Source organism: Acomys russatus, chromosome 9 (assembly GCF_903995435.1).
Source record: "Acomys russatus chromosome 9, mAcoRus1.1, whole genome shotgun sequence".
Taxonomy (NCBI): domain Eukaryota; kingdom Metazoa; phylum Chordata; class Mammalia; order Rodentia; family Muridae; genus Acomys; species Acomys russatus.
The window spans coordinates 51,121,923-51,142,734 of NC_067145.1; the positions used below are offsets into that span (position 1 = coordinate 51,121,923).

Genomic DNA, 20,812 nt, shown 5'->3' on the forward strand with positions numbered 1-20,812 from the left:
GCTCAAGATGTCCTTGAACTCCATACGTAGCAGATGCTGGCCCCACGGAACTCCTAATCTTTTTACCAAGCTTGGCTTCCTTCTTCTCCTGTTTACTGCTAAAGGATGAGTTCAACCCTCCCCACCCCCCCCCCCACCACACGTTTGCTTGGAGGCCTAGCTCGTGACCTTCACTTAGGAGGAAGCAGACTGACCCGCCTGAAACTACCTAAATCCCTCAATTTGGACATCGTCACCATTTCTCACAAAATGTTCGTCCTGCTCTCAGCCAAACCCATCTAGACAAAACAAAAAACAAACAAAACAACAAAAAAACAAACACGAAAAACAACCCCCCTCGTAACCCCCCAAAACCCGTGGCAGTTTTTTTTTTTTTAAGGCTCTGAGGCTGCTTGCAGCGGGGAGGTTGGAAGGCTCTGACTTTGGCAAGATAAGCATAAGATATTGAAACATGAAATGGAAAATTTTGAAGTACATGTGGGAGACGAGGCAGGAAGAGCTTCAGGGAATCGCAGTCCTGGGTGAAAAAAAAAAAAATCCCAACAGAAGTCGAGAGCACTGAGGGACATTGACAGGCAGAGAGCCGCGCGGCCAGTGCTCGCAAACGCTGACACACAGCACGAAATTCAACCTGCAGTGACCTAGAGCGTCCAGGTCCCGCCATAGAGCCACACGTGCGCCCCAAACTAGGCCACGCCCCGTCCCCTACGGCCTTGGGCTCGGGCTCTACGGTTTCTCCCACAACTCCCCGCCTCAGGTCTCCAGACCGAGGAAGAAACGTAGGCCTCGCCTCGCCCTCCTGTTGGCTGAGGTGGGCGGGACCGCGTCACCAGAAAGGAGCCAAACGGGCCAGCGAGGTGGGCGGGCCTGTGCCGGCCGAGTTGGGCCGTAGCGGGCAGGCGAGGTGGGCGGGGCCTCCCTGGCTGAGGCGGAAACAGGACCACGAGCTGAGCCGGGCCTCACCAGCTCAGATAGGCGGAAGTGGGAAGGCGAGGTAGGCGGGGCCGTGACTGCTGTGGCAGGCGAGCCGACGACGTGGGCGGGAGAGGGCACGCAAGGTGGGCGGGGCCCACGCTGACTGAGGCGGGCTCGACAGCTTTAGACGGCGGGAGCCGCAAGCAAGTGGGCGGGGCCGTGCCTGCCGCGGTGGGCGGGGCCTGCGGGGGTGGGCGGGGCCGCAGACTCCAGACTTGGGGGCCCGAGGGTGGGCGGCACTAGAGCGAGCTGCGGCCGCGCCCGCCGTGTCGCGCCTCGCTTGCTGCTCGGAGCGCCGCCTTCCCCAGCCGCTCGGAGCCGCCGCGATGGCGGAGGACAGCGAGTCTGCGGCCAGCCAGCAGAGCCTAGAGCTGGACGACCAGGACACGTGCGGAATAGACGGAGACAATGAGGAGGAGACGGAACACGCCAAAGGGTAGGAGGTGGCGCGCGGGCGCGACAGGGCGGGGACCGCGCGCACCTCAGGGCTCCTGCGCCCGCTCGTGGCGCGCGGGAGCCCCTCGACCGCTCCGCTAGCGGGGGCGGGAGGGGCGGCCCCGGTCCCGAGACCATTGTGAGGTGCGGGTCTCCCGGCTCTCGGGGAGCTCGTGGTGGTGGGCGAGGCCTGAGGTGGGCGGGGAGACTGCGACTCGGGCCCGGGGACCGGCGACACGGATGTCACCTGCCGCGCGCCCCCACCGGCCGGCCTCACCCAGCCACAGCGAGAGGCTCGGGGTGGGAGCCCAGCAAGGGCGCCAGGCCCTTCCCTTTGTGGTGGTGGCGGCATCCTGGGCCGTCGGGGCGAGGGGGGTGATGCCAGTCGCGCGGCTTGCGGCTCGGCATCCTTCTAGTACTTTCGCACTGCCCTCCCCCAGCCCCCTGCCGCCACTAGCCCCCTGTAAAGACGAAAACCAGCAAGGCGGGTCCTAGGCAGTGGGGTAGGGATGCGCCCCGGGCGGTCTCGGGTCTGCTGGCGCCGAGCTGCGCAAAGTTCTGCCTCCCAAGCCGGGAAAGGGGCGCCCGGAGGGTAAGGGGGTGGGGAGGTGGGAGGATACAGGTATACAGGTCTCGGCGGACGCCTGAGGACATTCGGCCTTGCGGCCTCAGAGCTTGCCCGCCCGCCGAGCTTTCTAGAGCAGAGCTGACTGGTGAGCCGAGTTCCCGCGGCCCTGATCTTATCCTGCCTGCAAACCTGGTGTCTGGTCTCCAAAGCCAAATGGACCGAGTACTTTTTAACACTTGATCGGCTTCTTAATCAGTGCTTACCCTCTTTTCTCCCCCCACAGACTTGATTTGTCCCTCTGTTGGAGAAAAGACTGCTTCTGGTTAAGGCTGGTTGAAGTTCTGTTTTAGAGGCGGGATTGGGGGATCATTTTAAATAAAGACCGGTGTCCTTTTGTAGGTGCTGTTTGCCTCAGCCTTTTTTTTTTTTTTTTTTAACCATGTTGGATTCAAACTATGCGCTGGCACAGAGTCGGTCCTGCTGCCCCTTAGAAGTGAGGTTCTGCGAACCATGGTGACTGTGTAGAAATGGGTCAAGCCTAAAAACAAGATAGGGAAGCCTGAGTCACAGATGGCTTACTTATTCAGTTCATGGAGAGTCTTTCAAATATTTTTGTGTTTTATTCAACGTTTACTTTAAGCTTTATTTAAGAAGGGAGGCCTTATTGATCTTAAATGCATTATAAAATATTAAATGACAAATGAAGAAAGAGAAAAGCTGACTACGTATATCTCCCCTTGGCGAGTTGCTTTTTAATTTTTTTCAGCAAACAGTTCGGTGGCAGCTGCAAGTACTGAATGTTATCATTCAAGTGTAGATTTTTTTTTTAAGCCAGTAGAGGAAATTCAACAGAAATCTGAGCCTGAGTTCTGTTTATGATTAATAGAAATCTGCCTGTGATAGCTAAATATGAATGTTTATTTTTTGAAACACTAGCTCTCCTGTCAGAAATGGGTCCAGATAGAAGCGAATGGATCACTCAAGTAACTTCAACACCTGTCTGTTACCTTTCTGGGGAGACCCTGGACTTGTCTCTTGCAGGGTTAATACTGTTCTGTGTCTGGTTGATATTTAAGGTTGGGGATTAGAGCTTCCTTGCTTACACAGGTGAGGATACCCTGAGTGCAAAAACTTCCTTATCTCTGCATCCATTGGTCCGGGACAGTCTGATGCCTTCCTATAGGCTGAAGTTCCCAGAAGAGCATCCAAAGGCATTTTGAGCCCTCTTGAGAGGTTTCCAGATTAATACATCAGCACATTAATTATATGTTAGGATGCTTAATCAAAATGTAGAGCTGTCCGGTGGGTTGGGTTGTTTTAACCAGGAATAGACAATGTGTGATAACCTGTAGCTTGAAAAATTAATAAATGGATTTATTATCTACTGAAATGTAGAGAGATTAGTGAAACTCGAGTTGCTGTTATTCTCTTGCTGAAATGCTTTCCTCTTCTGATTCCCATTTAGACAGTACAATTTAAGGAAGTCATTCTGTTTTATTTGGCTCATGAATTGATAGTGCTTTGTGGGAACCCAAGTTTTCTTTAAGTAGCTTAAGTTTGTCAGTGTTAAAATATAAAACTTTTCCTTCCTCACTTGGCCTCTTCATTCTCTACTAGTTTAAATAAACAACAAATAATGAGCCTTTGGAGAATGGGTAGATAATGTTTTACCTCTAATAGGCAAAGTACTGCTTCTGGGCCAGTAGGCAATGGTCAGTATAAGGAGCAGGAATTTGTTCAATAGCTCCCCTGTGGCCTGAAAGGATTAATATATACCCAACATTTGGTGTAATGCATTTACAAGTTGTTTTAGCTTACTGTATTGAAACTGTAGGTTCAAATAAAAGAAAAATATCCAGTAAGATATTACTATGCTTTTGTTTTTACAGGTTTTTCCTTATTGTCTTTTTATTCCATTTTATGGGTAATATTGTAAGACCGTAAACAAAATGTGAGGTTTTATGTTTAATTTAAAGCAAGTAACACAAATATTATAAAATACTTAAGTGTCACCATTTTCGTGTTTCATTTTTATGGGAAGAGTGTATACTTTTAACTGTTTGGACCACCCAAATATAGAAGCAGCATACCACTCTAAAATTCTATGCATTCTCAAAACATTGACGAAAGGAGTGATTATTAATTTTAACTAAGGAGATGATAGCTCAATCTATGGAGTTTTAATTGTTTCAAATAACATATGGAAAAGCAGAAGTAAGATAACTGAGGATTACCTAAAAAGACCCCTTCAATAACTTGTCTTACCACATGATTTAAAATTGGGATAAAGTAAATAGGTCTCAGTAAAGAGCTTGAGGAAACTTGAAAACTTTCAGGCAAATGAAAAGTCCAAATGACTGAAGATTTCATTTCTGTCCTAGGTGGCAGTGGGAGGAAAGAGGTTATCTGCAAGGTAACTTTACTAGGAACCCCAGTGTGAGGCTACAGAGGTAATCCAAGGTCTTTCGTATCTAATACTCTACCCATTCTTCATTTGTTCTGCCATGTCAGTTTCTGAAGGAATTTAGTAAAACTATTGAAGATGGAGCACAATGTTAGCCCACTAAAACTCAAGGTCTTCTTGCCCCACTAAGGTGTGTTTTTGTCATTTGTAAACTACATCCTAGAAGATTCCTTAGCTTTGTCCTACACTGAGCATTGTATTAGCCAGCTTTTTCATCTCTATGGAAAATACCCAGGAGAAATAGTTTAAAGAATGAAAGATTGATTTTTGACTCATATTTTTAGGGCTTTCTGTCTGTGGTCAGTTCAGTGTTTTGGGTCTGTGGTGGGCCAGAAGCCCAGCATAGAATGATTTAAAGAGTAAAATTGCTCACTTTGCGGCTATCAGGAATCAGGGGTGGGAGTGGTACAGAGATGGACTTTCCTAGTAGAGCAATTGCCCACTGTGTGTACTGCTCCGGGTTTGATCCCTGATACCACAAACTTTTTAGCCAAGTGTGGTGGTACATGCCTATAACCCTGGCCTTAGGAAGCTGAGAACCTTGAGTTTGAGACTAGCATGGGCTCCATAACCAGAAATTATCTCAAAAGGGGGAAAACAAACAACAAAAAAAACCTTGAGACAAAATAATAAAATGTGGTTTTATGTTGATTTAGAGTTCTTTGGGTATATCCCCAGGAGTGGCAAAGCTGATTTATACAGTAGTTCTGTTGTTGTTGTTGTTGTTTAGGAACCTTATTACTGGTTAAACTAATTTACATTCCTACCAGCAGCATACAAGAGCTGCCTTTTCCATCATCCTAGCTACAGTGATAGCCTCTCATACTGAGGACAAGATGGAATGAACAGGAATGCTGAACTTTTTTTTTCTTGAATATTTATTGACTGTTTGTAGTTCATATTTTGACAGCTTCCTGTTGATTTCCTTTGCCTCTTTACTGACTGGATTGTTTGGTTTCTTGGTCTTTACTTTTTGGAGCCTAGATAACTTCTGTCAGATGTGTCGTCTTCTTTCATCAGCCCCATTTGCCAGCTCCTACTGTCACTTTTTGATACATCTAGAAAGTCCCTGCCTTTGCCAGTGTCTTTAAGTGCTTTCTTTAGGCTTCCCTCTAGCAACTCCTGTTAATCTTATATTTAGATTTGAATTGGTTTTTTCCCCCCTAAAGTGAGAGGTACAGAGTTAGTTTTGTTCCTTTACTATGGATATCCAGTTTTGCTAGCACTATTTATTGAAGATGCTGGCTTTTCTTAAAAATGGGCTTTTGGCATCTTTCTTAAAAATCAGGTGGCTGTCCTTGTGGGGTTTACTCCCTATCTTCTGTTAATTCCACTGATCTACAAATGTGTTTCTGTGCCAGTACCATGCTGTTTTTGTTGCGGCCTGTAGTGCATCTTGAAATGAGGCACCTCCAGTATTGTTCTTTTTGCTCGGTCTTGCTTTGGCTGCTCAGTGTCTTTTGTGCTTCCAGATGAATTTTTGGATTTTGTTGTTTCTATGAAAAGTGTTGAAAATTTGACAGTTGTTGCATTCAATCTGTAGATTGTTTTTGGTGATACACATTATGAATTCTTTTCTTAGAAAAATAAAGGGCCCAATATGTCACAAAAATCAAATCTTAGGCATTCTTTTGTTTTTTGTTTTGTTTTTGAGACACAAGGTTTCAGTCTCAAAAATTCACTGTGTAACCTGGGCTGAATTCCCCCATTCCTCAACCTTTCCCATGCGAGGAATATGGGTATAAGCTTGGAATTAAGTAATAAAGCAACTGTTCTTGTGCCACCCTCTATTGGGGAAAAGTTGAAGATGGTGTCGTGTTCTCTAGATAGTTATTGGAATTGGCTGTAGCCACTTCTGTCAGTCAGCTAAACAGACTCAGAGGAAATGCAGAAGCTTACTGTAACTCTGGATTCTCATCATGGGGAATTTAAAGGATCACACAAAGCTGCTCTTTCTGAAATGTGAACTGCTGTCAAATATATGTTTAAATGGAAAGATACATTAACTGCCCTGGCCCAAGGGATCCCCCTCGTTCAAGAAATAATTAAAACTGTGATAAAATATCAACTGAGACTTGCATCTGAGATGGTGATGTCACCTTTGGCCCAGAGCAGACTTCCTCTAGAGCCTGGCTGAAATACAGAGTTCCTAAGGATAGCATACACATTTTGCTATCAGTGTATTTCGCTTTAACAGAGTAAAGCTGTTGTTCAAGTTAAAGAAGACCAAATCGTTTATCAATTTAGTTTGAAAATATTTTTATGCTTTTTACTGGTTATATGAGTAAAAACATGCAGATTTAAATTAAAAGGTATAGAGAGAGCAAAACTCCTTGGTTATCCTGTTTCTTTATATCCCAGCTTAATTGACAGTGTAACTGACTCACATTTCAGTATGTGCCCAGTCAACATAAGTAAGATCATACGTTGTGGTTCATTGACAGCCTTGTGTTTTTTGCCATGAATATTTGCTAGCATGTTCTGAGGCAGTAAAAGTCCCTCGTGCGGTAGGCATCATTTATCACATGGAGCTGTATGGCCACAATGACTCGTGAACTAAACTTTCAATTTAATTTCATTTAAATTAACTTATTTAAAAAGATTTCCACAAATGGTGACTATCATATTAGACAACTCAGAAAATATGTGCCTTTGAATTTCTCTCTTCATATACTTAAACATTTATTTTCTTGTCTTTTGCAGAATACAGCATTTTCAATTTTTTTCCTTCTAGGAATTGTCTTTAAACTTAGATTAAGCATGTTTTAACTGTATTTCTTTATCAGTGTCACATTTTTCACGACTACCAGCTAGGCATAGTGACACATCCACTTGGGAGGTGGAGGCAGAAGGATCAAGATTTAAAGGTCATCCTCACCGTAGGAAGTTGGAGGTCAGCCTGAGCTCCATGAAACCTTATCTTAGAAAAACAGAGACAAAACTGTAACCACTAATTCAAAACACCACTACTGTTTCACAAGACAAAAATGTATAGACTTTGAAATAACTAGGGGGTCGTACCCAGTCCCATGTGACGGTCCCTGTCAAGGCCCTGCAGCCCTTACAGAATTTGGCCTTCCTGTGCTCCTTATTCACTGTTCTCTCCTCTCCCATGCTGTCCCTTGTCCATGTTGCACTCTTGTTTTACTGCCAAGGTAGCCATGGCCCTCAAAGATAAATGACTTGACCAGGGTCACAAAGCTGCTAAATGAGGAGCATAGTTCTTTTTAATGTGTATCTAACTTGTCTAAACTAACTCAGAAATAACTTAGGTATAACTTTAAGTTAGAATAAAATTTAAGATATAATAAAAGATGACTTTATTTAAACATAGCAATGTGTAACCTGAAAGTAGGGATAGTCTTTATTACAAAAAAATTGAAGACCCAAGGTCTGTTTATCTCTGTGCCTTTCTTTTGTTCCTCCTCCTCAGTTAAGTAAGTCCTCACTGTTCAAAGGGTGTTTCTTTTTAAGTTGGTTTATTCTTAATTTATTCACTTTACATTCTGATTGTAGCCCCCTTCCTTGTCTCCTCCTGGCCCCCATCCTCCCTCTCCCTCCCCCTCTTCCCCTAGTCCTCCCCTGTCATCTGACCCCAGCCTATCAAGTCTCCTCAGGACTGCCTGCATTCTCTTTCTCTGTGGGCTAGCTTGGCTGCCGCGCCAGGGGGAAGTGATCAATGAGTGGGCAACAGGGTCCATGTCAGAGGCAGCACCTGTTTTCCATATTATGGGCCCACATGGACACTGTGCTACCTATGGACTACATCTGAGCAGGGGTCTAGGTCCTCTCCATGCATGGTCCTTGGTTGGTGCATCAGTCTCTGTAGGTACCCCTGGGCCCAGATTTGTTGGTTCTGTTGTTCTCCTTGTAGATCTCCTGTCCCTTTCAGGTCCTTCTATCCCCCAACTCTTCCCTAAGATGTGGTCGAAGGTAGTTTTTAAAGGGGTATGAGCAAGTAAAGTTAATACTGGAATTGGACAGGTGACATTGACAAAAGCAAATCCATATGACTTCTTCAGTTACCTGTACTTCCTGCATGTAAAATCCATTACTGAATTCGGAGGACATGAGATAACTTGCCTGAGATGTCCCTAACTGAGGATGGGTATGCATTAGTAGCCAGTACAGCTGATTATTTGTTCCAGCCTTAGCCAGCTTGCCCAGCTGAGTTTCAGCTTTTTAATCACCAGAGCAATGGCTACATTTAACATTTGTCTAAGTTGAACAAGAACCTTGGATTTTCTGCCTTTTCTTCTAGTCAAGGGATTTGTTATCCTAACAATGGCACCAGAGCTTATGTATACATTTGAGTACTGATGATTTATAGTAACCTGATCAAAGATAGAGATTCATAAAAAGGTATTCAAAGGCCATGAATGGGATCATGAAGAAGATCCAAAAGTCCTCAGTAAATATCTTTAAGAGACGGTCAATAGAAATGCACAAATAGGAGCAATACAGTATAAGGGTGTGGATTCTGGGTGCAGTTTGGCTAGATTTGAGTGCTAGTTTTGTCTTTACAAAACATGTTGCTTTTAGTGAGGTACTTAATGGACCCATATTTCAGTTTCCTTTCTGTCATGTGGAAATAATGTGCTACAGTTTACCAGATCAGATCTAAGGTGCGTAGTACAGCATCCACTATATGTCATGCTCTGTAAATGGTTAGGGCAGTGACTGGTGGTTGGTGGTGATGTCAGAGATAGTGGTAGTGGTAAAATTGCCGGTGGTAGTGGTGATAATTACAGAGACAGTGATGTAGGAGTTTGGTTGCTAGTGGTTGTGATAATGATGCTGATGCTGTGGTCATATGCTATGATAATAATAAAGTTGATGGTGATAATAGTTTTGTTTGTGGCAAAGATGTGTGGTGTTAGTAATAGTGATAGTTACTACATTCTATTAAGTTCCTTTAACGGTGATGACAGTGGTGCTGGTGATGATAATGCTGGTTGTAACGAAGATGTTGTGTGGTGTTGGTGATAACAGTTTTGATGCTGGTGTTGGTGAAGAAGACAATGATAATGGCCATGCCAGATTTTTATTAGTGGTTGTTGTGTTGGCTTACATTTACCAGAGGTATGTGAGGGTATTAGAGGTTATTAGACTTTAAAATAGTTGCCAGATCAGTGGACCAAGTAGAAAACACATTTTTTTTCCCCAAGCATATTGGCTGCCAGGGCTTTTTCTTTGTTGAAGTGGTTATTTATATCCTCAGCCTATGATTTGTCAGACTTTGATATTCTTTTTCATAGTGATTTTTAAAATTTTTTTTTTTTACTCATACAGAAAATACTAACTTCCTTTTATATGCCAGGTACTATTTTAGGTGCTGGAAATAAGACTGAAAACCCTATGTTTAAAGGTTTTGTGTTCTAGTTGGAGGGAGATAGTACAGTTTGAACTAGCATTGTGTTGCACGGATAAAATAAGAGCATTGCAGTGATAGCTCACCATATGCTGAGTGACTTCTGCCCTGCTACTGAGTTAAGTTCTATGCATTAATTCCCAATACTGTTTATTGAAAAAATGTCATCCTTTTGCACATGTGTAAACCGAGGTACAGAGAAGTTAAATAATGCACTCAATACAGTTGTGAAGTTAGGCATCAGAGTTCAAACCCAGGCTCAGATAATGCCTATAGTCTCTTCCAGAATATTATTTTACCTTTCTGAATGAAGCTTGACATACACTGTGGTGGGGAAAAACCCAGCTTCATACGTATTCTAGATATTAATACTTTTTCATGTGTGTTATATTTTGCCTCATAAATTAAAAAAAAGTATAATCATTTTTCTATGAAATATTTAACTTTGATATAGCTGAAGTCACTACCTTTTCCCTTACAGGTTGTACATTTAGATTCATTTTATTTTGTTTTTGTTTGAGACCAGGTCTCATGTAGCCTAGGCTGTCCTTGAACTTGCTATATAATTGATGAAGACCTTGACCTCCTGATCCTCCTGCTCCTACCTCTAGTGCTATGACGGGTCTTTAAGAATTTTTTCAGTAACTTATTTTACAAAGTTAGTATCAACAGACATATTTAGTGAATGCTTCCTATTTGGCAGGCAGTGTTTGGTGCTGAATAGGTGTGACCTTAGTGGCCCAAGGTCACTACTTTCAGTTTCAAGGTTCTGTTTTCCAAGTTTGGGCCCTTCACTCACTTGAAAATTGGGCACCAGGGCATGTATGCACTTATATGGCTAGAAAGCTAGTTTTAATCTTTTGTTATTTTGTCCTGCCTTTTTTTGGGGTGGGAGTGTCTGATTATGTAGCATAGGCTGCTTTGAATTTCACATTGATCTCCTTGCCTTAGCCTCCCAAACTGCTGGGATTTTAGTCAGGTACTCACCATGCCTAGCTATTATAACTTGTTTGAAGATAAGCAAATAAAAATCTATCCAAATATTATGAATCACATTTCACAAAGATGATCCAGATTTATCACTAACAAAATAAAATGTAAAATAAAATTTTAATTGTAGGGGCAAATAGCAAGTTAATTTTTCTCTCTGTACAGGAGTTTAGTTTTCCTGATACTTTCATTAAATAGTATACTCATCAACTAAGAAATTTGCCTTTAAGTTTTTGCCGTGTTGTGGACCAGAGCCTCGTGCATGCTAGCATTAGACCACTGAGCTGTACCCAGAACACTACTCATTATTCACATTGTTTATCATATATTAGGTTCCTATGACTCATGGGTGGTTACAATCATGTCTCTTGCATTTTAGTAATATGTTTCTCTCTTGAGCTGTGATTGATATTAGGAAAAAACAGTATGACATCACAAGAGTGGTAATAGGACTAAGAGGGTAAATTTGATCCCCAGAACTCACAGCGGAAAAAGAAAACAGACTCTTTTCTGAAAGCCGTACTTTGATCTCTTCATGTACACTATGGCTGACATGTACACACATACACACATATAATAATAGTAAAACTACTTAAATTTTTTTCAATGTAATGATTACACTCATCCATGATGCAAGAAATTGGTATCAAGAAAAAAAATGTATAAACTAGTGTCAGTATCAAACTCCTGATATTTCTTTTGTTTCACAGGGGAAGCTGCTGAGAGACCTTTCTGGTAGTAGCCTATAAAGCCTAATTATTCTAATCGGTATTCCTGTACCTTAAGCTGCAGTGTCCTACAATCAGTACATTAGTAATGATTTGTTTGCGCCACTATGATAGGCCCTGATACCGTGGGAATTCCTGTCTTAGTATATATATCAATACATTTAGTGGTCAGAAGTTATTCAGAAGGGCTCTTGTTTCTTCTATCACTTAAGGGCTGAGTGTGCATCCCCCAGTGTGTGGCTCTGCCATCTTCTGTTGTCTAGACCTATATCTATATCCCATCAGCCCTGGGAAAGAAAGAACATGCTAGGGCCAGCAGGAAGAAGCACACACTTTTTCCACTTGTGCTCCTTTGACTAGAACTCACTCAGTTGTCATATCTGACAGCCAGGAAACTAACTGGGCTCAGAGAGCAGGCTGGATTTCTGTGGGCAGTCTCCAGGACACAGTGATTTTTGTTTTGTTTTCTTTTGTTTTTCAAGACAGGGTTTTTCTATGTAGACTTGACTGTCCTGGACTTGCCTGCCTCTGCCTTCCAAGTGCCTGTGCCACCACCACCCAGCAGACTGAAATATTTCTGAAGCTCTAGTCCATTGCTCCTCTAGTAAGTCTTGTCTATACATTTCATGAACTTTTACATTTTGCTGTTGTAGCACGTTCAGAATTTGACCTTTCCAATGCAGAGATGGAGTGAATTGGATGAAATGGCAGGTGTGAACAAGGCCCAGAATCCCATCCCCATCACACATTCCCAGCTCACAATAGCAAAATTTAGAACTTGTTTGGATCTTTCATGCATAATCTCAGGGAAGAGGGGCATAGAACTCTTTTTTTTGGTCTTAGTTTTTGTTTTTCAAGACAGGGTTTCTCTGTGTAGCCTTGGCGGTCCTGGACTTGCTTTGTAGACCAGGCTGGCCTTGAACTCACAGCGATCTGCCTGCCTCTGCCTCCCAAGTGCTGGGATTAAAGGCGTGCACCACCACGCCTGGCATGGAACTCTTCTTAAAGCTAGAGAGATTTTTATGAAGAGGCACCCTGATTTCCACCATTGCCTTTCTGGACTTGGTGATCTTCCTCAAACAGGAGTCTGAATCAGACTTAGCTGAATTCCACGTAGAACTTTTTTTTCTGAAAAAATTTCTTTTACTATCCTGGTTCCTACTCAGCCTCTTGTCTACTCAGGCTTGTGACACCGCTTTCTGCCATACATTTTCTTTCAGAGCCTATGGATATCTGTAGGAAGCAAATTCCAGTTAAGTTGCTCTTATGGTTCTAGGTCAGTTTGGGGTCTTTTCAAGCCTCCTTTATCCTGCTACCCCAGGCATAGGAGTTCCCTCGTTAATAATTTTAAGAAGTTTTACTGAAATGTAAGTTATATACTATGTAATTTGCCTATTGAAAACAAACAGTTTAGTGGCTTTTATAACATCCACAGAGTTGTACAGCTATCACCATAGTCTGTTTTAGAAGTGATTTTCATCTTCCCAGAACGAAACCCACATCCTTACGCAGTCTGTCCCCTAAGTGCACTTTCTCCTCAAAACAAAAAATACTTAACTGAAACAATTTATGATTCTGGGAATTTGTGGGAATATAGTTGTCTGTAGTGAGGACAGTGAAGGCAGCAGGAGCAGGTGGAGGCTACTCACACTGGACCTATAGGCAGGGCTCACACTGGACCTATAGGCAGGGCTAAAGAGATGCACGCTGGCTCTCAGTTTGCTTTGCTTCATGTGGTCTAGGACCCCAGTCCTTGGAGTGGGCCTCCCCCCCCTCATTTAGCCTAATCTACATAATGCTTCACAGGAAGGCTCAGAAGTTTGTCTCTTTGAGCCTAGACTGTCAAGGTGACAATCGATATTAAATATCCTACCTTCCTGTTAAGCTCCTGACAACACAAATCTATGTTGTATTTCCTTGGTCTGCTTGTTTGGATATTTTATATAAACGGCTTCTTACAAAAATAAGTGCTACGTTTTTAAACTTTTTGAATAGTAATCTATTATATGGATATCCCACATTTTCCTTATCCATTCAGGGCTATTATGAATGTTCACATTGCAAATTTCTGTATAAGTATGCTCTTATTTTTTTATTTAGAAACCTGAGGTTATAATTGCTAGATTACACTGGGAATTATTGAAAGTTCTGAGAAGAGACTAGAGAGTTGGCTCTGTGATGAGGAGTGTCTGCTGCTGAGCAGCCACATAAAAACCCAGGTGTACCATGCATACCTTTAACCACAGCTCCTAAGGGGGCAGAAACAGGACTTGGGGCTTTGCTGGCTTATAACCTAGAGTAGAAATTGTGTACCCCAGGTACAGGGAGAGAACTTGGCCTGAGAGGAATGGTCAGAGAGTGGTAAAGGACATCTGACACCCTCTTCTGGCCTCTGCTTGTTTAAACAACACACACTCACTGACATGTGCATGCACACTCGCACAGATAAATCAGTTCTGAGAAACTCACACATCCCAAAATTGCTTTATTGTTTTGTATTCTTTGTAATTCAGTTAATCTTTGTTCTGTTGTTGTTGTTGTTACTGCTGCTACCACTATTATTGGTGTGTATGTGTGTGCCTGCTTTTCTGTAGTACACACCACACATGTGTGTTACCCATGGAGGCCGTAAGAGGGTGTCATAATTCCTGGAACTGGACTTACAGAAGGTTATGAGCTGCCTGGTGTGGGTGGTGGGATCCAAACCTGGGTCCTCTGCAGGAGTCTTACATGCTGGGCTATACTTCAGCTTCTACTTATTGTCACTGCCAGTAGTCATATTTGAGGCAGCCTGGCCTCAAATGCATGGTTTTTCTGCCTTGTTCTACTGTATATTGGCATTACAGATATAGCACACAATTTCTAGCCCTTCTATTTTTTATTGTGGTTGTGCTAGTACTATGAGGATGTACCCCAGTGAGCTCTTAGTCCCCATCCTAGTTTCTTTAAGGCTTCTGAGAAATGGAAAAGCAGCTTGTCCTCATTAGAGGGTTGGGAAGGTTGGAGTATGTATGCAAATTTGGAAGAAGAGATAATGAATTTGGTGCCAGTTTTAGTAGTTCCTTGCCACTTTTGGTTTTCAGATGAGCAAGAGAAGGGAAAATTTATAAACTAGGCCTAATAAAAAGTTGAGTATATATATCCTCCACCCTCTACCCCAGACAGGGTTTATTTGTGTGGCCTTGGCTGTCCTGGTCTCACTCTATAGACCAGGCTGTCCTTGAACTGACAGTGATCTGCTGACCTCTGCCTCCGAAGTGCTAGGATTAAAGATGTGTGCCACCACGCCTGGCCGAGTATATTATATTCTTTATTATACCAAAATTTAAACATACAATTTTAAGCTGGCCATTGTGGCACACTCCTTTAAGTCCCAGGCCTCAGAATAAGCCTGACCAAGGCAGTTGTGTCTCTGTAAGTTTGAGGCCAATCTGGTCTACATCATGAGTTCTAGGACAGCCAGGGCTGTACAATGGAGCCTTTATCTTAAAAAATTAATAATAATAATAATGATATTAATAATAATAATAATAATAATAATAATAATAATAATAATAATAATAGTTTCAGCAATACAGTTTAGGGAGAGAGCCTGGGTGAGTAGTATTAATTAACTCTCAGAATTTAATTAATAGAAAAGTGCATCTCAAAGCTGTCCTAGTTTATATTATAGGTGATACAAGTTATTTAAGGGATTTCTGATGAAATAATCTGGTGTTTTTAATGTCTCTGTATCTGCTCCTCTGTCTTAGAAGTATATTTGCACCAGACATGGAGCACGCCTGTAATCTCCGCACTCAGAGAGGCAGAGGCAGGTGGCTGGATCTCTGAGTTCAAGGCCAGACTCTACAAAGCAAGTTCACACACACATACACACATTTGCTTTCGAGAAAGTCTGGGCCATACAGGACAAACGTTTCTGGATTGTACACTGACGATTTCATGTAGTTCCAATCATGCACACCAGCTAAGGCTGCTCATCCCCTATCCTGTTGTAAGAAAGTGCTTTAGGAATTTGGGAGGGCTATTTTGGACTGGCTTTCTGTTGTTTTATTTTGTTGTTTAGGTTCTTTTGTTTGGTTGTGGTGGTGGTGGTGGTGGTGGTTGTTTCAAGACAGAGTTTCTCTGTGTGGCCCTGGCTGTACTGGAACTCACTCTGTAGACCAGGCTGTCACAGATCTGTTTGTCTCTGCCTCCTGAATTCTGGGATTAAAGGTATGTGTCACCATATCGAGTGGTGGTTTCCAGAATACAGAAGTGAAAAGGGTTCCAAGCAAAAACAATTAACCAATAATGTTTTTTGACGTGTACATAAGTACACAATGCTATGTTGTGCCTGTGAAAGTCAGGACAATTTGCAAGAGTCAGTTCTCCCTTCCCCTCTATGAGTCTCAGGGATTGAACTCAGGATGTCATGCTTGGTGGCAGGTGTCTTTACCTACTAAGCCATTTTACTGACACAAACCTTAGAGGTTTTTATTGATTGAGAGAAAAATGTTTAATCAGAGAAAAATTCCTCAAATGTGGAAAAAGGTTTTTTTCTCTTATTTAAGATAAGTATTTTAATAGACTAGGGACACAAATCAGGAGCAGAGTGCTTGTCTAGTATGTGCAAAGTCAATGAATGACGAAGAAAGATGAATAGTGTTATACCAAAGAGGTATCTATAATAAATATTTTTATACATGTAGCTCTTTTTAAAAATTTCATTTAAGGGCCAGGCGTGGTGGCACACACCTTTAATCCCAGTGCTTGGGAGGCAGAGGCAGGTGAATTGCTGTGAGTTCGAGGCCAGCCTGGTCTACAAAAGCGAGTCCAAGACAGTCAAGGCTACACGGAGAAACCCTGTCTCAAAAAAACAAACAAACAAAAAAAACAAAAAAAAAGAAAGAAAAAAGATGGTTTAATGCCTGAGTGTTTTGTTTGTATGTATGTATATGCACCATATGCATGTCTGGGGTTCCAAGTGAACATTGGATCCTGTGAAAGTGGAGTTAGAGGCAGTTGTGAGTGCCGTGTGGATGCTTCAGATCAAACATAGTTTCTATGCAAGAGCAGCCTGTACACTTAGCCTCTGAGCCATCTCTTTAGACCCAGGTGTATCTTTAGGGGCTGGGTAAAAGGTGGGTAGTAGAGTAATTGAATGCTCTTTGGCTTCAGTTAATGAATGTGGCTTGTATCTATAATTTTTATGTTTAGAAGATATCTGAATGCCTACCATGTGACGGAGCAAGAACCACGTTTGCTATTGGACATCTCAACCTGACACTCACATCACACAGTCTAACATAGTTGTCCTTCACTGTGCAGATCACATGTTTTTCTAAGTAATGGCTTTTATGCAATTCAGTTTTATATAATGATTCCCCCCTTTGGTTTGTTTCACCCTCCTTGAATTTCCTACAGAAGCCCTGGAGGAGATTTGGGAGCAAAAAAGAAAAAGAAGAAACAGAAGAGAAAAAAGGAGAAGCCAAATTCTGGGGGTACCAAGTCCGACTCTGCATCTGACTCCCAGGAGATTAAAATCCAGCAGTCTTCAAAAGTGAGAGCCTGTTTTCTTGCCACAGCTGTTTTTCCCAAAGCAGAAGAGATGGGTTTGGGCGGGATAGATGCGTAGCTAGTGTTTCCTATGGTACAAGTAACTGGAGATGTTCACAGCCTCCTTGAAGCTCACTGTGGCACCCGTATAACCAAGAGGTACACACTGGGCTTCTCTCTGTGTGCAGCCACCTCAGTTCTCCTTCTCTTGTCGTAGTATGTAGATCATAGTCATAGAAGCCTGGTAGAAGATATTTTTTTGCTTTTTGTTTGTTTTGTTTTTTGTTGGTTTTGTTTTTAGGTTTTGTTTTTTGGTGTTTTTGTTTGTTTGTTTGTTTGTTTGTTTTTGAAGTTACACTTAATCTGTGATTACTTTTAGTTCAGAAGATATTCACATTTTAATTTTTCTGGGTGTCTGTCTAATTACCTGCATAGCACAACGCCATCTGGCAGCAGATTTCAGCGGGAGCAGCCATGGGTAAGTCTTCTGTTGACTTTGAATCAGCCTGGTCTGCAGTGGCCATCCCTCATGCCATTGCCAAGGGTGGGGAACACCTCTTCATGTTCTCCCTTAGGACACCCCTATTACAGACCGAACTAGTTGTACACCTGGCCCCAGTGTTGGCAGTTGGCCTGCTGAACAGAGAGCTAGTTGTGCTGAACGTGGATCTGTTGATGCCGTTGGCAGCCATCCCTGTTTATGGAGATCCTCCTTCCTACACGCAGGAGAACACATTCCTGGTGCTACAGGAAACCAGAGCCAGAGGAGCTGAAATAGAAACATAATAAAAAGGATGATTTTGATGGTTGTAGCTTCAAGTAAATCTTTCTGGGCAGGGTGGTAGCTCCAAGAGCTGGCACTTGGCCCTGCTCCATTACTCACAGTGTACTGTATCTCTTTGAGCCTGTTTATCCTGGAAAGTCCATTTCTTCCCCCACATGGAGGTGGCTTTGTTTTCTAAAATACAGTGCACACAACAAAAGGCAGCACCTGAAAATTATGTGGATTTTAGGGTTTTTTTTCCACATGAAATTTTATTATGTTATATAAATCAGTCTGTGGGTAGTTTTGATGTGATTGTACCTGGTTTATGTCTCTGAAAAGGATAGATGCTTGCCCCAGTTTGGCCCTGAGTAACTGTGAGGGAAAGAACAAAGTTGAGCCTTTCTCCCTAGCTTTCCTTTGGTCTCAGGTGATCATTGTTCCTCTAGACATAACTTCCAAGATAAATTGGGATACCGCCATCAGCTTGCAAATATTTTTCTCATTTCTTGGTGTTGCTTCAGCAGATAAATGCGTCACTTACCTGCAGTTGTGGGCAGCTCTTTGCTTCTACCATGCCATTGGCTTTACCCATCCCTTTACTACCCTCAGGGATTCTAAGCACTTCCTTTCCCTTCTGGGCACTGATAAGAAACTGCCTCCAGCTGAGCAGGAGGAACTATTGTTAGCATATATAGTAGAGAGTTTTGTTTTTGTTTTTTAATATTAGAAGCCAGTCAACAGTATTTTAATGTGGGCTTTTGCCCACCATTTGTTTTTTAAAAACTGGGGCACCCTTCCCCCATAAATACGACAGCTGTAGATAATGTCAAACTATTACATCTAGAGAATAATCTGGTCTATAATCAAGGATTAAAATTACAGTGATACTTGTCTGGATTTTTAACAGATTTATGTATGTGGTGCTGGGGATTGAACCCAGGGCCAGGTGCATGCCAGGCAAACACCTTACCACCTGAGCAATAACCCCAACCCTTTCTTACAGGCTTTTTAGTGGCAGAAGACTTGGACATATTTTTCCTAAGGTATTCAATTTAGAAAGTAATGGGCAAAGGATGTAGGTGATATTTAGTATTCTTAGGAAACAGATGTGGAAAGAAAAAGGAATTCCTGCCTCTTAGGTAGGAACATAATAGTGGGTAGTTAATTGGGGCTAATGCACATTCTCGCCTTTCTCCCCAGGTGGTGATACTATGGAAGGTGAATGGATAGATTTAAGAATGTATCATAAGGTGAGCGTGGTGGCGCCCGCCTGTAATCCCAGCACCCAGGAGGTCTAGGCAGGAGGATTGTGAGTTCGAGGCCAGCCTGGGCTACATAGGGAGACCTTGTCTCAAAAAAGAAAAAAAAAACATTAATCCTAATGCTGGGAGTGTGGCCCAGTGGTTGAGCATTTGCGAAGCACAATGTACAAGATTTGCATTTAATCCCCAGCACCTCAGAAGTAACACAAAGTTTAAACAAACAAACAAATTAGCTGAATTTCCTTACTTTGACATTATAGGTTTGGAAATTGTACTTATCTAAACCTATTTTCAGAAAGCATTTAAATAGTGAGCATTGGATATAGATGTGTCACAAATAGCTGTTACCTGTAGCACAGCATAGCCACTGTGCAGGCAGCACGTATAAACCACTCTAGTGTCTTCCTGGAGCTGCACCCATTGGCTCTTTGAGAACCAAGATGCTGCTTCATGATTGCTGCAAAGGAATTCACTCTTAATGTGCCCTGGAAGACTTAATTATCAGAAAAGAAAAGTCACCGCAGCAAACTCAGCATAGGCTCTATACACAGGTATATTTTTAAATCCTGAATTCTGCTTTGCATTTTCAAGCCAGAGTTAAATGTTTCTTCAAGTATTGTTACTTCAAGCAAATGTACTTCCTTATAAGCTTGGTTCCTGTTGTAGGTCTCTTAGTACAGTATGCTAGAAGCTCAAGAGGTTATTAATTCATCAGTTACTTAAAGTGTTGGAAAATGAAACAGATCCAAGCTTTTTTTTTTTTTAATGAAAAGAAATTGGATGAAATTAAATACTTCACATGAGATTATGGATACAAAATCTATAGGCCAAAACAAAAATTTAAATTAAAACAGTTTACATATATGAGCTAAGAGTAGCTGGATATGCACTATTTTGTTGTTATAAGAGAATTATATTACATTTTAATATTTGTGCTTAGTCAAATGAACAAAATAGCTGAAAAAAATGCAGATCCAAGTATTGTGGTTCATGCTTTTAACAGTCCTACTTGAGAAGCCAATAAAGGAGGATCTCAAATTCAAGGTCAGCCTGGACAGCCTAGTGAAGCCATGTCTCAAATTAATTTTGTAAAAGGCTTAGAGTATAGCTCAGTGGTAGAGCATTGCTTATCTTATCTAACATGTGTGTGGCTCTGGCCTCAATATCTAGTACCACTCCCAAAAGTGAAAGAAGGGCAAGAGGAATAGAGAGGGAGAAGGATTACAAGGTTAGAACAGGAAAGTATTATCTTTAATTTGTATGTGTCATCAAGATATAGCTCTATGGTTTTTGTTTTGACTAGTGCATAAGAGAAACAGCTTTCAGACTCAGGGGTAATAGAGCTGTACTGATGGGTGCTAAGTGGAGGCAGTACCGCATTGCACTGTTCCAGTTATATTTCACAGCTTTGTCTACTAGATAATTTCAATGTCAGGAACCTATATAAACCCAGTAAACGAGGCTGCCACAGGGTAGACAGTGTTTTGTATTTCAAATGGAGAAAGAAGATTCCCAGATTATAATGGGCTTACCCAGAGCACAGATTTCAGACTCAACATTGAGCAGAAGTCTAAATTGCTGCTTATAAACCATGGAGGGTCCATTGTTCCTTTGCCTCATATCCAGAGGGCTGATACACAGCAAAGCCAAAGGGCTCTGAAATTTCTTCGAACCACTTCTAAATCACAATGCAAAGTATTACCTGAATGTTATCA

The 20,812-nt window shown here is 42.2% G+C and overlaps 1 protein-coding gene across 2 annotated transcripts in view; it reads left to right on the forward strand.

Moving 5' to 3' along the window:
• The first annotated feature begins 1,214 nt into the window (after positions 1 to 1,214).
• Positions 1,215 to 20,812, forward strand: part of Nmt2 (N-myristoyltransferase 2) — a 36,621-nt gene continuing 17,023 nt past the window's right edge. Inside the window, exons 1-4 of one of the 2 annotated variants that reach the window (XM_051151314.1) lie at positions 1,215 to 1,411; positions 16,938 to 17,073; positions 17,505 to 17,547; positions 19,036 to 19,085. In XM_051151314.1, the coding sequence (XP_051007271.1) occupies positions 1,302 to 1,411; positions 16,938 to 17,073; positions 17,505 to 17,547; positions 19,036 to 19,085 (339 nt within the window). In that variant the 5' untranslated portion in view covers positions 1,215 to 1,301. The remainder of the gene's footprint in view (positions 1,412 to 16,937; positions 17,074 to 17,504; positions 17,548 to 19,035; positions 19,086 to 20,812) is intronic. The other variant, XM_051151315.1, reaches the window with a different exon arrangement.